At 34.7% G+C, this 17,499-nt stretch overlaps 2 protein-coding genes and 1 long non-coding RNA gene across 5 annotated transcripts in view; 2 read left to right on the top strand and 1 right to left on the bottom strand.

Moving 5' to 3' along the window:
• Nucleotides 1-318: 318 nt before the first annotated feature.
• LOC101736578 (heparin sulfate O-sulfotransferase) lies at nt 319-10,888 on the top strand. 2 transcript variants are annotated; one of them, XR_005246616.2, is made up of 6 exons: nt 319-756; nt 842-1,142; nt 1,728-1,866; nt 2,372-2,469; nt 3,572-4,099; nt 4,351-10,888. XR_005246616.2 is itself a non-coding variant. In XM_038021811.2 (5 exons), exons 1-5 carry the CDS (start codon nt 645-647, stop codon nt 3,939-3,941), a joined length of 1,020 nt encoding a protein of 339 aa, XP_037877739.1. In that variant the 5' UTR covers nt 363-644; the 3' UTR covers nt 3,942-10,888. The 2 variants fall into 2 exon arrangements, 1 of the variants encoding a protein (XP_037877739.1); XM_038021811.2 differs by having other exon boundaries at nt 363-756; nt 3,572-10,888.
• A 437-nt stretch (nt 10,889-11,325) lies between these two features.
• The window catches only part of LOC101736451 (adenylate kinase isoenzyme 5), a 37,901-nt gene continuing 31,727 nt past the window's right edge, over nt 11,326-17,499 (top strand). For both annotated transcript variants that reach the window (XM_012693013.4, XM_012693012.4), the window contains exons 1-3: nt 11,326-11,749; nt 14,162-14,320; nt 15,391-15,501. In XM_012693013.4, coding sequence (XP_012548467.2) covers nt 11,728-11,749; nt 14,162-14,320; nt 15,391-15,501 — 292 coding nt within the window. In that variant the 5' untranslated portion in view covers nt 11,326-11,727. The remainder of the gene's footprint in view (nt 11,750-14,161; nt 14,321-15,390; nt 15,502-17,499) is intronic.
• LOC134198727 (uncharacterized) lies at nt 15,618-16,414 on the bottom strand. Its single transcript, XR_009972884.1, has 2 exons — nt 16,256-16,414; nt 15,618-16,016 (listed from the first exon to the last, which is right to left on the bottom strand). It is a non-coding gene; the product is annotated as an uncharacterized LOC134198727 (long non-coding RNA).

The raw sequence follows: 17,499 nt of genomic DNA, 5'->3' as shown, positions 1-17,499 counted from the left end.
ACCGAGCAATATCAGCCGCTTGGTGGCTCTTTGTCGTTAAACATCCCACACACTGTTACTTACTATATCTTATTAAGAGTACTTGCTGTCTAGGCTTACTTGAAATTTATTTTCAATAAATAAATGCAGTAATATGATTTAGATCGATAATTTCATTACATAGTTTTATTTTTCAAAAATGTTTTTAGATTTGTTGAAAGTACATACTTGAGAAGAAAAAAAAAAAATTTATGTCTATTTATCTTTTATCCAAAGGTTGAAACAAAACGCAAGGGTGACGTGCATAGCCAAATGTCAAACCTACCTGCTGCCTGTCAGAGACTGTCAAAGACTATTTCATATTTTTAAAACGTCTTCAAATGAATGAAAACTGTTTTTTCTCTTTTTAACTCAAAGAAATGAAGAGTTTGAAAAGCGGTGAAAATACAATTATTACTCTGGAACGTAAGGTTAAATGAATGGCATACTGTGCTCCGACCAGCTCCTACTAGCTGATGGCTGTTTTTTTAGTACATATACGTTAAAGTGTTTTATGTTCTGTTAACTGCGATGTGACCTAAATAATATTTATTCTTCAACAAACTTCGGCACAAATATGTTACTTTTCATTTAACTTTAAAGCGTTGCGAACTTTTCGCATAGATATGTTAAATTTTAATAAATTGTGTTTGTATTCATGTTTATGCGTTATTGTTATTATTGTTTTGTATTTTCAATCAGAAATCGGTCGTATGGAAGAGAATTATCGTAAATTAGGTAAGCAATAGCTACAGCGAAATCGTTAAACTTGAGTTTTAAATTGTTTACATACGGAGCATTGAAAATATTTAATAATTTTCAGAAATAAGATTAGCCCACCCAGGAATCGGATTAACGGAGTCTCGCCAGTTTCCTCTAAATAATGCGGACCAGACTGTCATTATATACAATAGGGTCCCGAAGACGGGGTCCACGAGCTTCGTGGGAATCGCGTACGATTTATGCAAGAGGAACAATTTTAAAGTGCTACATATCAACATTACCGCCAACAGACATATCATGTCGTTGAATAACCAATATAAATTTGCTCAGAATGTAACCACTTGGCATGATGTCAAACCTGCCCTATATCATGGGCATATGGCCTTCCTAAATTTTGAGAGGTAAAGTTGAAGTTGTTCTGAATTCAGAGAGAGTTTCAAAGATATAGTATAAAAACTAACTGCAATTTATTTAATAGCATACTAAAGTTAAATATAATTCTTATTTTTCATATTCAAGGATTTTGAGCTTTCCTTTTATTCCTGTAAATTAATAGATGTCCCAGTTAATCTTAAGTGATTAGATAGACTATCACTATGTGAGTGTGATAGACAGTGTGTGATGAAAGTGTGATAGACTATGACAATGTGAGCCATCACCCACATTAGACATACCTCTTGTTTGGATCGGTAATGGCTCTTTGACCCTTTGAAAAGACTGGACTGCATTACTGTTTTGCAATATAAACGGGAAGTATGATGATGCTTAGTCTCACTGATATGAATGCTGCTGAATTGAATGAATGTTGAAAACCTTTAGACATCTGATCCGTATTAATTGTATAGTGTAATGGCTACCCCATCCTTCACAGTGGAACTCATTGTGCCTTTGTGGCAATAATAAACAGGGTGGTGGTACCTACTATGCGAGCTCAGAAGATGCTCTACTAAAATTAATATGTAACCATAACATAAACATTTTTTCAGATTAGGTACATCATCAAAACCCCTATTCATAAATTTAATAAGGAAACCATTGGACAGACTAGTTTCATATTATTACTTCCTACGCTACGGTGACAATTTCCGACCCCATTTGGTACGAAAGAAACATGGTGACAAAATGGTAATCACAATTTATCAGAACGAACCTTTCATAGGTTTATTAATATTTTGGATGTTAGTAATATACAAGTATCTCAAGTAAATATTAAACAAATTTATTCATTTATTGCGATTTTTTAAAATTTTAGCTTATCAGGAATCTCTATTGCCTGTATTTTTTTCGTGAGTATTGAATCGCACTATGGTAGCACAGTGTATTTTTTTAATCTTTGACCTCCTTGAGTCAAGTTACCTTAGCTCATTCACTGATGCAATAAATAAGTTTGTTATCATTTTAATGAATTTTTGTTGGTAAAGTTTGTTTATTAATTGTATTAATAAACAAATTTTAAATGATAAACTTGTCTCCTGAACTTTATTTGAAAGTGTTGTATGATAAGATAATTGCCATTCTTCGACAGTACTAAAATAACTGTGACATTACATATTTAACAACCAAGTATTTCTAGTAATAAGATGAGCTCAGTAATATAAAAAATTAATTAACTCATATATTTTGGTTTTAGACATTTGATGAATGTGTTGAGAAGAGCCAGCCGGATTGTGACCCAAACAATATGTGGTTACAAGTGCCTTTTTTCTGTGGTCACGCTGCAGAGTGCTGGTGAGTGTCTATTAAAATCTTTTAATTACTAGATCAAAGGTGTGGTATCACTCTTCTTAAAGGACAATGCCCAAAAGTGGGCCAACTTTATGTCAAAACTATTTGTACTTGAAAAACTATGCCTTATTTTTTTACGTTGTTTAGTTTATGTACCAACATTTCTTTCGCCCTGGCATTGTGTTACAAAAAAATAAATTACTTATTTGATAACATCCCAAAACTTAGTGCCATAGTTTTTAAATTCACCAATAGGCAAAGGGCTTAGCCCATACAGCCTTATAGTAGCTCTTTGCCTGCTTATTGGCGAATTTAAAAACAACAACAACAATATCGTTGTTGGCTTCCGGATTTTCATTTCATTTTATTATTATTATGAGGATTTAATAATAATAAAATGAACGTAAGGGCTTATTTCTAGCAACATTAACCACAATTAACTTATTTAATACTGTAAATAATGATGAAAGCGATTATTGATTTCGAAAAAAACAATTAAAACTTAATTTTAGCTGCAGAAAAAAACAGATTTCTCTTAAACCTGGGTGAGAATATAAAAATAGTTTTCTGAATATGAAACGATATTTCTTTGTCTATCAAAATAAGTGAAAACCATCATGACGCGACAACTTTTTTTAGGGGCCCAAACGCCCATAGAAAATGGGCATTGTCCTTTGTAATTTGGAAAGAAGGAAAAAAGTTTCATTAGTTTCAATAGATGGTATTACACTTCACAACCGCTCTGATAGTACTAGTTTTTTTAACATTTGTTTCTACTATTTGATGATAGATGGCGTTACTCTTCCAGCATGACAATACCAACTTACATTTAACCATGTAAAGATATAGATATACTATAGATTAACTATTTTAAAATTAAAAAATTTAAATGATTATGTAGGATACCACAGTCCATAGATAGCATTACTTGAATGTTACTCAAACACATAACCGTCCTACTCTTGAAACCAGCAGCCGAAATGTTTCACTGCAGAATCGGACGGGACGGTGATATCTGCCTGTGTGGGGTTACAATATGCCCACAATCAGTATAACTCTAATAACATTGCAGTATTATTGATGCTATACGCTTTATTTCACTTAGGAAACCAGGCAACCATTGGGCTTTAGAACAAGCAAAGCACAACTTAGTCAACCACTACCTTTTGGTAGGAGTCACCGAGGAAATGCAGGACTTCATCACAGTACTCGAAGCCACTTTACCGCGCTTCTTCAAAGGGGCCACCGAGTATTACCTAAGCAGTAATAAGTCCCACCTACGGCAGACGAGCTCGAAAGTGGACCCGAGCCTGAAGACGGTCGAGAGGATTCAACAGTCGACCGTTTGGAAAATGGAAAATGAGCTTTATGAGTTTGCATTAGAACATTTTAAATTTGTGAAAAGGAAACTTTTAGTGAAGGAAGCAAACAATGTGGCTCAGATATATTTTTATGAGAAAATAAGACCTAAATGAGTGAGTGTCCTGAGAGTTTATTTTTAGTTGAATTATTTATTTTTGTGAATGTTCTTAAACTTTCTCCGTTTTTGTGTGACGTAGCCATTCGATTAATTGTGCTGTTTATTGGGTAAAAAATATTTTACCGAGTATTTAAACCTTTGACTGCCGTGTAGGTCACCGGTGCCCTACGCGGCGCACTGAAGTAATTATGTCCATTTCTGTTACTAAGGCACCTGGATTGCCTTCTTTTGTAGGTTAATGTATGTTTTAGTTTTTTAGGTCTCTTAGAATTATCTCATATAATCAGATCTCTTAGATCATTCTCAGTATCTTCTGATTCATCTTTGCCAAAGTCTACTAGATACACCGGCGTCTTAACAAGATCAAAGAGAAATCAACATAATTAGTTCAGTGCGCCGCGTAGGGCACCGGTGAACTGCACGGCAGTCGAGGGGTTTAAAAGAAATAGGGTATCCGGTACATGTTTTCTTTTGAAAAGTACTGCCCGTCTGGACGCCGCCGTCTCTTAGGCTACCAGCTAATAGGTAGGGAATTAAAAGAAAGCTACTGCAGGTTTCTCATCGAAGACCACGCACAGGTGTATATTTATTTCTAAGAATGAAATGGAATATTAATTTAATTTATAATTTATTTCGACAACTAACTTTGACAATTCATTTACGGGACAATTAAAGGTTAATGTTTGTTGTATCTATATTAGCATTCCGTATGTGTGTAAAGTTAATCTGAGCAACTTTCAATATTTTGGAGTGACATCGATAGTTCGTTTGTTTTCTTGAAAGGTTTAAGGCTAAGGGTATCATCGGTAATGCCAATACAATCGGTAGTGCACCCTATATTATAATTCTAAACCTTGTTTGGATATGTGCGTCACCGCTTGGGTAATCCTGACTAGCCATTTGCGCGAATCAACTCAAGTATGAGATGCTGGGATCATCTCAACTTGATTGCTTTCCGGCTCTGCTACCCATAACGAAAGATCACTCTACAACGTGACCAACAGATTTCGATAGCAGTGTGCTTATTGCGAGTTTTTTTAATGTTCTCAATAGCATAAAAGTTAACGAAATTTGTGTGAAGTTGAAACAACGCCCCTAGCGGTAAACGTAGGCAAACTTTCAAACTACATACAAATTTGAGTTAACTTTTACGTTATCGAGAACGTTAAAAAACTCGCAATAAGCACACAGCATCTTTGTAAGTTCCAGAAGGTGTAGTCTAAACGCAAATAAAAAAAATAAAAAAATAACAGACCTTTCCGAGATGAATTAACGTATGTACATGCCAAATCCATGATAAAATAAACATACATAGATAAATCGGAACCCAATAGAGTATCAAACCGTTGATAATTAAAAAAATAAATAAATAATGACACCATGAAAAAACATGTTTAAAAACATTAAAAGTGTAGTGATAAAAATATTTAAAAAGAAAAAACATACTAATCAGATAAACAGTATAGTAAATTTTTAGATTGAAACAGATTGACTTTCTAAAATAGATTTGTCAAATTCATATAGGTAAATAACAATTCTCAAATATTATTTAATATGCGATTTTAAAATTTAAAGCTGGGGTAGGTCAGCTCGTTTCCAACCGCAATTAAATTTAATGGCACCTATAATTATTATTTTTTTTATTGCCCTTGTAGGCAGACGAGCATACAACCCACCTAATGGTGAGTGGTTACCGTCGCCCATGGACTTCAGCAATGCCAGGGGCAGAGCCAAGCCGCTGCCTACCGAAACCAAACCAATTAAAACTGGATGTACCAAACCAGCTTACACAGACTGTCTACAGTGCAATAACAGATTACATCACAAAAGACCATATTTTACAAATAAAATTAGTTTATAACCTTATCAACATTTTTTTTATCTCACTGTTTGCAAGGTTATTATAATTACAATAGAGTTGGACAGTGTTACTAACAGTAGCTTGATGTAAATAAACTAATTGAAATGTAAATGTGAAAGACATTATTTTTTATATTATTATAATATTTTAAAAGAGATACTTAATATTAATACGCGATATTTTACTTTACATTAACTTTTAATTTGCAATATTTTTTTACAATATTTTTTTTTTCATTTAATCTACTTTTTCGTAGTTTTAGTATTATTGCAATACAAATAAATATCTTAGAACAGTAGTTCTCCACAAGTATGTGGGAAATTGTTATGACACTACTTAAAAAAAGCCCAAACTAGCTTGGACAACGAAAACAAAACTTAACATTGATTGAATATTATTCGAAATTATCAAAATAATCATAAACACTATGTCCGCTGTTTTGTGCTCCCGTATAAATTTAAAATTTAATTAATTAATACCAATTAACAATACCAATGTAATTACCAATTTAAAAGCATTCGAGAAAATATAATTCATATCACTAAAGCAAAATTTAACTGCATTAATGAATTTGAATCGTGTCCATATTGTATTTATGCGTAGATTCATGTAAATAAAATGAAACAAAAATCACACATTCTTAACGCATCACATTTTTAAATTGTGACATTTAAATTTATGCTCAATCCTCTCATTAATTCGTTATTTATTAAGTTATGAATATTGTAGTTGTATTATTGTTTTGTATTGTAAAATAAATAAATATTTATTTCTAAATAAAGGCTTAGGTAATTATTACCACAGAAAATACTATCAAAAAGTAGAAAAAAAGAAATACTAATGTAGCTGTCTATGGTATAAAAACACTCTTTAAATTTAGAACATTTTGTTTGACAATTTATAGCATGTATTTAGTATCTAGTCTCTGTATAAATTTATTTTTTTAAAAGTTCATAACCTTACACCCATCATTAATGTATAAAATGATAAGAAATTGTAAATTTCATCGAAATTAGCTCAAGATAAACTGTAGTGTTAAAGTAAATATGTATAAATTCCATACTATAGACTGATTCTATATCATTTACAAATTAAATAAATATAAATTGACCAAGAAACTATGAGAAGTGAAACTTCTTTGCGAACAAAGAGCGTTTCTCTCTTCTCTGCCTTCGTTCTTTTTGCGACATGAATCAGTGTGCTTAGTGCGAGTTTTTTAACGTTTTCGATAGCGTAAAAGTTAGCTCATATTTGTATGGAATGGGATCGTTTGTCTACGTTTGCCGCTAGGGGCGCTGTTCCAACTGCATACAAATTTGAGTTAACTTTTACGCTATCGAGAACGTTAAGAAACTCGCACTAAGCACACTGTTCCCGTTACACACAACTTAAGTTTCACATTATATTTTACTCTTGTCACGCCGTAAGATTTTTTCTAGAAAAAGTATTGATGAAGCCTTTAAATATGTAAAGTTTATAAAGTAGATGCATTTAGTAGGTATATAAGTAAACAAAGTGTTCTTCCATTTAACGAATAAGTAAGATTAATTAAGTACTCAGGTATTTCGTACGATAATCGTGATATCATTTTGAATTTTAAATTTTTATATGCCTTCCGCCATCTTTGTTTACGACGCGGGAAATCAATCCGTGGGATGGCGGTACTTACACACTACGGAAGGTAGAAGTAAGAAGCATCATCTTGTATAGGGGACAAGACGAAAAAATGTGAACCCACAAACAGCAAGTTATTATTGGAAGACTCATCGAAATAGCGCAAGGGTAGGAAGTGGAACTAACATGAATACCTATAGCAGTTTTTAAACAGAGTGAAGTATGCCGGATTGAAAAGTTTAATATGTCGAGACTTGTGTACTTAAAAAATATACAATATTTATAATCTCAACTACTTATTTTTATTACTACTATTTACGTACAAAGCGTTTTTATTTTTATTAATTTAGTATCCTACTCCAATAGCATAAGGTGCTGTTTTTTAAATCTTTCCACTTGCTACTGTGGTGCCACCTAAATTGGCTTCATTTCAGCGGACACTTTTTAAAACACTTGAGTTGGTGCTCCTTATTTCTAACCTCCATATTACGCACCAACAACGTACGTACCTCTTGTGTTAGTGCGAACGCTCTGATGACGTCGTAGACTGGCGTTGGACGCTTACCGTAGCCCGGAGTGTCCGACCCGTACTGCTAACATATGACCTCAAACAGGCGACGATAATTATGTTATTGGATCGATGTAGAGCTCTAGAACTACGCGATGAATGCCGGTTTTCATGATTCGTGTACGTGATAAAGAAATACTTGTAAAAAAAAAACATTTAGCATTTAATAAAACCTTTAAAACATTATCTCTAATATAATAAGAAAACAACATTTAAAACCCCTAATCTCGTTTTGAATTAATTTTTTAAACAGTATTATTATACAATGCAAAACTGAACTACTCTTAAGAAAAAGGTTTTTTTTTTAAACTAAAGAGTTTTTATGGTTTTAAATGCTAAAAGTTTTTACATATTTACTGCTTAATCTCGTTGTTCGACTCCGATACCCGAAGGACAAACTAGTGTTACGAATTTACCTTCCCAGAACTTGGTAAATCAACGAAAGATGCAACTGTAAAAAAATACATAATATAAGAAAACGTATTCCAAAATCTATCAACGATGTACATTATCTTAAATTAGTATATAGGCTGTAGAGTATATGTATATAATGTTTAATTAGGGTAGTTGAATTTTTTAAATACATACTAATATTAATATCATGGGAATTATTATGGGTGAATACTTTGTCATTTTTCGGACATTTGTCCCGGAGAGGAAATGACTTCGTAGAGCGCCTTGTCGTTCAGGGAAAAGTGGAAGGCACCAGACCGCGTGGAAGGTTGCCCATGCGATGGTTCGACCAAGTCAAGTTGGCAGTTGGCGGCTGTTTGCATGAGTGTACCAGACTCACCACGGAGTGGGGATTGCTCGTGGCGCATATGGTACATTAATATCTGCCCACAGCAATGATACTGAATGACGGCCACGACCGCTCTGACAAGAGTGATACGACAAAGGAAAGGAAAATTAATATCGATTAATGATTTTTATTTAGTCGGAAGAGTTTTATTGAAATCTTCGTATGATCGTGATTGGAGGGGGTGTGGTGAATTCGGAGGGGAGGAGTGGTCTTTAACATTCAACTATTCCATAAATTCTGAATATGCCACTACATTGTTGACATACGTTTTGTTACCTCAAAAATTTAACTGGAAGAATTATTTTGTTTTGAATTATGGATTATAATTATAAAATAATATTCCGCAGTTTACGGTTTGTGTTTACAACGTGGCTTTTTCACAGGATTTAAGATATGAAACACAAGTGGAAACATGTATTTTCTATTGAGTTATAGTTTAAGAAAGTGCAAACTCACGCTTATAAGTATATTTGAGTCGACTATTATCAAAGCCGGCAATGTGACTTTTGGACAATTATTGGTAAATCAGAAAAACGAATTATTGACTTTGTATTCCATTGGCAGTAACAAAACTCTTCTGAACGACATCTTAGATAAATAACAGGTTAAGTATTAACCTTTATTTAATGCAGGTTCTGAACCGTATTCTTTGAAGGAGACGATTATATTCAAATCAATCTGTATTGACATATCAATAACATTTTTTGTCCAAATGCACAGATTGCCACCTTTGATAATAGACGACTCATTTATGCTAAACTTAGAAAATTTTCTTGCTTGGATTGTGTTAATAAATACGTTGTAAGTCAAGAAACTTTGTTTACGTTTGATACGTACGGTCATTCGAGACCAGAAGCGCAACGAATTGACCTTCGAATTTACATTAAAACAACGATTAGCCACATATGACGTCACGTGGTGTAGTAAGCGTTATAAGGTAATAAATAGATTAGGTTTTATTTCAGTGATTTAATTGAGTTAACAACGTCCTTTATAATTATTAATTTTACTTTTGTTATTGGTGTTTTGCAGCCTATTTATTTTCTTGTTTTAGTCTCGAGAGTAAAAAACTTACACCCTGTATATAATACTGTACCGTATATTACCGTCCAAAAGGTGAATACCGTTATTTACTTACATTGTTAAGTATGATGATAACACGCATTATTTGAGCACAAGTTATGTTTTATTACAATATGAGTTGAGCGAAAAAATATAACAAAATAATACACTAAAAATTAAAACGGTTATTTGTCCTGATGGAAGGGTTGATTTTTCATTTTATTGTCAATCTGCCGTTTATCATACGTAGATAATGTTTTTAAAATCACTTTCAATCTTCTGGACGGAAGTATATAATTAGTATGTATATATTATATTTTTTTTATGAAATAATAGTATATTACGCCCCTTGGGAAGGAAAATAAGAAAAGCCTGAGATTTACTTTTTTACTTGCCAAGGGCTGTATACTATTTTTTTGTCCGACAAAGGCGGGAAGCGGCAACTTTGCTTAGCGCAGCGGGACGTAAATTGCCACTTTCCGCCCGGAGGGAAAAAATACATATATATCGACGCTTGAAAGGCAAACGTGACTAAGCGACAATGCGTGAACTTTACAGTAGACTAATTTAAAGTTGAAATACCTGAAAAAATTTTTATTTTAACGAATCTAGCTGTAGGATCGAAATGATTTTAATATACCTAGAAATATATATTTTTTACGCATCGAATATGGTTATTGCCTATCATATATGTACAAAGCAGTTATTGTCGCTTAGTCACGTTTGCCTTTCAAGCGTCGATATGTATTAATTCAACTTGCACTAATTTTACGTTAAATGAAATTTAAAAAAATCGATTGACAAAGTTTGAAGGTAGATCGAGTTGTATTTTAGAAAGAAAAAAAATAATCAGACTGCGATATTGAAGTTGACATGATACGTTAATTCTTGTTCTTATGTCATATCTAACTAAGACATTATAGTTTAATGGTCGAATATCTCCATATAATGAAGATTTGTACTTACATTGAAGAATCTCAACATTAACTGTTTGTTACATGAAATGTATGAAAAATAAAAACTTTTGAGAGACAACTTTGTTTCTTTACTATGTGCTCAAAATCGATACGCGACTTAGAAAATTTGGGACACAATAATTCCGTTCGAAATTTATAATTCAACAAATTATAATTACAAACTAGTTTTGTACGTCGAAATACAGTTTATTAATTATTGGTAACACTTGTAACTTACCTGTTCCACTTTTAAATTTCCCAAACTCACAATTATCCGTTGAATAATATATGTTCGAATTGTACCCTAAGAATTGTCGTGGCCTTAATAGCTTACCCGTACAACATCCCCCAGTGTTGCAAGCCTTGCATTTTGTATCATAATTACTCACGCAGTCTCATTGCGACACTTGAATTATTCAATTGAACACCTGTCTCGCTCGCACCAACTAAATTCGCGACTTTGCGCTGAGACAGAAAACATGTTTTGGTCAGAACGTAATAGATTGTTTTTCAGTCGTCAATTGGATGTGAGAGCGAGCGGTCGGCCCGCGATGTCATTTAGATTCAAGCCACTCGCAGAAATGCTGTCGCGTCGACACAACTTCCGAATAACCAGAAAATATTCGAGTCGCAAATATTAAAATGAGTTAATTAATAAAATGTCAAACTGGTGTTTTAAGTTTAGTTTGATTTTGGTGTTCGTTTTCGAAGGTCGTGTCCTTCAATCGATAAACTATTAATTGCCGCGTGTGATTGTCCGTCGCTGGCAGACAACGGAACTACGAGTTTTCGATACATATTCATACTGTGCCAATTAGTTTTCTTACATATTTTTTTTTAAATCGAAGTAGAAAACAATATATATCTAGTTTTGTATGTGGAAAAGAACTTTATTATTAATTCGTATCTTCATGGAATATGGGCATCTGTTTGGACACAGGTGAGTGCACGATGAAATAAAAAACATTAATATAATACTCGTATTACAATAATCGATCAAAAATATTTTATTGTTTTTTTTTTGTGTGGATGAGCTCACGGCCCACAGGTGTTAAGTGATTACTGGAGCCCATAGACATCTACAACGTAAATGCGCCACCCACCTTAAGATATAAGTTCTAAGGTCTCAAGTATAGTTACAACGGCTGCCCCGCCCTTCAAACCGAAACGCATTACTGCTTCACGGCAGAAATAGGCGGGGTGTTGGTAGCTACCCATGCGGACTCACAAGAGGTCCTAGCACCAGTATGAAAATAATTCGAAGTAAATAAACCGCCAAAATTCATACCCCACGTTGGGCGCCAATTAACTTCACCAGGGTTATAAGTAGTTATAACACAATATATTTTTTTACGAATATAAGGATATTTAATAGTTATTGGTATAAATATTGAGTTTAAACAAGAGATAACCGTTTTAGTTCCTCTACTTCAGGTACTTATATCCATCCAACCGCCAATCGCAAACCAACCTACACATTACCAACACCGTCGTGTCGACTGCAATATTTCTATCCAACACAGGGCTCCCCAGATACATGCAAATGTGTATTTACAGAATGTAGAGTCGGTAATACCGACATTCTTAAAAGTGGTTAGAGCTTACATACAACGCACGACATTGCAAAACGCACGTAATTTTTAAACTTTACAATCTGATATACGTATAAACGGAAATATATAATAATGAAGTTATTTTAATGCAATTGTATCATGGCATCATCCGCATAAACTTCTGAAGTACTGCTGAACAACTAACATTAGATAATTAGCCATTGATATTGCACATTTACGTGAAAACATTTAAATATAACAGGGTTTTTTTTTTCTCAAAATACTTTATCGCACAGGGTTAGACTTTGCTTAATCTTGACATACAGCAGAAATGGATTTCTGAGAAGTGATCAAATAATTTTAATAAATTCCTTTTCAAAGTTTTGATAATCGACCACTTCCACGCTTTAAGGGATATGCGTTTTTAATTATTCTCGAAAGCATTGTCCAAATCATTACTTCACCTAGGCGAGATGTGTTATAATAATATGAAACTAATTAAAACTACATCAGCATTCGTCGCAAACGGAATTACTAATTCAAATTATATATGTTGTTATCCTATGAATTATACATATATATGTGGTATAATAAAATTATTTTATTGTCATCTGTTCTTGCGCAGATTTTCAAATAAATAGAATGTTTGTATTGCAATGTTAAATTTGTTGAAAATAAAGTTGAAAGATTTTGTGAACAGTTCCCGCGATAGATAGATATATCACAAATTATTTGACAATTTATCATCAGAAACCCATTTCTATTCGATATAACGATTAATCAAAATACATATAACCTTGCCAAATAAAATAATGTACCTATTTTGAAATAAAAATCGTCTTCCTCACATCGACATGAATATTCAAATTATTATCCACTAGCCATTAACCGCTAATTGTTGAGCAGTAAAGGAAGTCATGCGAATAACACAATTGCATTATAATGACAACTTTTAATTTACACATTGTTTGTTTAAAAATGCGAAGATAAAGCATAAAAGCAAAAAAATCATAACTAGAAATATATTTGAGTGAGGATCGACTCACTGACAAAGGTAGCGACACCGGAAAAGTGCAGTGTATGGATTTCTAATTTCCACTTGTCTTAAGCTAGCCCAACAAAAAGGCATACTGCGAAAATTTTTAAACTCAAATACGTTATGTTTTTTTTATTATTGCTTAAATGGGTGGACGACCTCACAGGCCACCTGGTGTTAAGTGGTTACTGGAGCCCATAGACATCTACAACGTAAATGCGCCACCCACCTTGAGATATAAGTTCTAAGGTCTCAGTATAGTTACAACGGCTGCCCCGCCCTTCAAACCGAAACGCATTACTGCTTCACGGCAGAGATAGGCAGGGTGGTCATACCTACCCGCGCGGACTCATAAGAGGTCCTACCACTAGTATAGTATGTACGTACATTATGCCCAGTTTGGTCAACAGTGTCTCCGTTAATGATGTGGAAATACTGTTAAGGGCGTGGATGTCGACTTCGCGACGTGTAAAATCTATACTAATATATAAATCTACAGTGGTTTTCACGGATGTTCCGTTATAACTACTAAACCATGCATCCGATTGACTTGAAACTTGGTATCCATGTAGGAAATACATGTACTTAATGGATAGGCTAATATTTATATGAGTGTTGGATTCCCTACACCAGTTGCGGGGGTGTTAATAATGAGAATCTTTGTGGGGGTGAGAAATAGTAATGTTAATTTTAAATGCCCAACGAAGCGGACGGGTACAGCTAGTCTCTTATAATTTGCTAATTCAAGTCTGTTACAATTCAGAACAAAATAATGAGGAGTTGGAGACAACAGGCGGTGAACGCAGTCGTGGGACAAGCGCATGGGCAGGGCGCGCCACTCCACCCGCCGCCGCTTTCCCCATGCAGAATTCAAGTCACGTCAAGTTCGAACCACCGAGTGTTCCAGTTATATTTATATTGGGTGAGAATATCCTCGAACTTAAGCACCAAGGCCAGCAGTACCGGGACAAGTGCTAGTCTTATTCTTCTGCTTTTAATGATCACAAGAGCTCACGCACTTATCAGTTAATAATAAGTGGTTGCGGATGTTCACATAACGTGATTGTCGTCACCCGCCTTGATTCGTGAAACCGAAGTCTCCACTATATCTTATCGAATTTTGTCTCACTCTTCTAACTGGAGCAGATGGCTACTTCGTCGCAGGAATAAGCAGAATGATGGTACATATCTAAACGGACTTTTGAAATGACTATCCACATTACGAAACTCGCAGTGAATGATAGTCTTCTTCGAGAAAGCGTTGCGGACGATACCCCCTTATCATGGCATCACAAAGCCGCCGTGACCCTAAATATGTGTTTTCGGATCCTTAAGATCTACTCTCAGTACTTTTAGGCATTTCAACCACCGGTCACCGTCCTCGTCAAACTCTTCGAATGCGGCGGAGATTTGAAAATGCAACCTAGCAGACACAGTCCACTGAGTTTTTAGTCCGATCTTCTCAGTGGGTCGCGATCCAGGTCCGGTGGTAGTTTCAGCCAAGCACTGCTCTTGCTAGGACTAGTGATGGCAAATTCTCCCAGGTCCTATGTTCTTATGTCCTCACCAAACCGTCCCTAGCTGGAATAGTTCCTCGAAACGACCATTGATTAGATAGGGCAAAGCAGGGTCAGTAGCACCAGTAGTATGCGATGAAAAAACTTGGTGGCTTGAGTCAAGTTGAAGTTCAAAGTACTGACGTCCAGTTATTTTTTTGAAGAGCAGCTCAAAGCGAAGACTGGTTCCGTGAAATCACTGGCATAAATTTTCGCGGAGAATCTCTTTATTCTTCTTCCATTATTTCCTAATACCATCAAGTAAAGCGAGATTTTTAATATATAACGACAACTAACACACAAATTCACCGGGCCACCCTTCCTGGCTGAGCTCTTTCTCGCCCACCTACTCTGGTAAAACTGGAAAGGCCTCCAGGCCACCAGTAATCTCTCAAACATAAAAAAACACAAATTCAATCAATTTATGTTTTGTTAGGAGGACCAGGTAGCGGGAAGGTGACCCACTGCGATAACTTGATGCAGGAGCGCCGTGGTGTCGTCCACATCAACATGACGGACCTCTTGCAGCAATACGCCATCGGAAACGGTAATATATGCATCCTTTGACACACAGACCTCACTATTCTCTACCTATTCTTATACTTACTATTCTCTTACTCACTCTCTTGATCTCGATCGGCTTGTTATGTAAAAGAGCCGTGAGTTGTAGGCAGCTATATTACTAGCATTAGTACCGACACCATAGTCCACAATACTCTATAGTCTGTGACAGATAGGTACAAATGGAGCTGAGTAATTCACAGCAAACTGTTGTTGTTTTTGGTGGTCACGACCCTCGGCATTGAGAAAACTGAAGCCAGGAGAAAGACGAGTAGGCGGCTATGGACCTGGCATTCCTGATAACCATTAGCGTCGTTAAACCTTCATCATCACGTGCATCACATCATGCCTCCTAATGAATCTTTCTTGCATCCTTTTTTTGCATAAAGCTGATAAAATATAAAATTGCCTTTTCAATTGTGTTGGGTATTGAAATAGTATTTTGGGAATTTCTGAAAATGTTTAGGCAATGCTTGAGGCAGCGACTCTCAGGGATTAAATCTGAAAATTAACAGTTTGGTTCAGACGGATCGTGAAAACAACTATATGCTGAAATCGGCAATGGAAAATTAACACTTAAAAAGACGTTGCATCAATCACTTGGATGGTGATAAGAAGGTTTGAAACTAGACGGAGCCAACAAAAATTTAGTCAGAGAAGTGGCGAATTCTAACAAATAAAAGTAATGAAGGACAGAGAAAGAAAACATATGCAAGATTGACCGTAAAAACCAACTTTACCATGTTTCAATTGCAGTTATATTCAAACCTTGATATTAGTACTCATAACATCAACACTAACATGGAATATTAAAATTTATGACAACATTCTTAACATGTAACCTTCGCAATGAACACGAAATGCATTTTGTTATCGTAGTAATTAGCTGGTTAACTTCACTGTACTTCTAATGGCTTTTACTACGTTTTCATTGACTTTCTTTACTTCTGTCATTTCGAATAGATTCCTTTAATTGAACTTAACCTTTGCGATGAAAAAACAGTTCAGAATCTGTTGAGGGATGAATAAAGCTAAGATCGTTTTAAAATTATTGCGTTTTGTTATGATTTACTTTTTTTGAGCCGAAGCTTGTTTCCTCTTTCACGAAGGAAATCCTTAAAGGTTTTGTGGTCTGTAGGATTAGGTTGAACAAGGAACTTAATAAATAAACTCGCGAGGATTGCACGTATAAATTTTTATTTTTGGAAATTTTATAATTCGCGTACAATAGCACGGAATAAGACAAAGACAAAACAAAGATATTTCAAAATTCAAAATCAATGTTGCCACCACAACGACAACAGTAAAAAGATTTGATAACAATTTGTTGGGTTGCCAACATAAGGAAGATAGATAAAGTTCTGAACGCCACAGTTCGGACTGCCCTCTTCGCAGAGTGTGAGACAATGAAATTCGAGATAGTAATTTAGACAGACACTGAGAGCTGACGTCGAGTCCAGCTAAACTACCATGCGTCAAGGCTATTGAGAAGGAGAATGATTTTGGTACGGTGTGGTTTGAACACTGCCGCTCCCATCTATCTTATGTCCTGTTTCGGCTCGGCAGCTCAATTCGATACACACAGATATTTTAATAACAATTCGTCTTTTTGCATTAACAGTGTACAATTTCCAAAAATATTCGAAATTCAGTTAATATGCGGAATTATTTGATATCACCAGTATTTTTCTCATAAATACTGTCAAAAGAGCGTAGTCTAGTTTTAGTTTTTTTTTTTGTTTTCCTATATTTTGACTACTATTAACAAAATTAATACATAATTTTATCTTACTTTAAAAGACAGATAATGTAACTGGTAAAAACTAAAAAAAGAAATGTTGCAAAGATGATTAATATTAAAAATATCATATGTTAACCCTTTAAAGCACTCTCCTGTAAAATTTAGTAAGTTTTGAGATTATACAGTTTTAATGCGAGAAGACGAATTGACTTCGTCGCAAATAGACAGGAGGACCCTCATGTG

The sequence above is a fragment of the Bombyx mori genome, chromosome 4 (genome assembly GCF_030269925.1).
Source record: "Bombyx mori chromosome 4, ASM3026992v2".
Lineage (NCBI taxonomy): Eukaryota > Metazoa > Arthropoda > Insecta > Lepidoptera > Bombycidae > Bombyx > Bombyx mori.
This window is presented reverse-complemented; position numbering and strand designations above follow the sequence as displayed.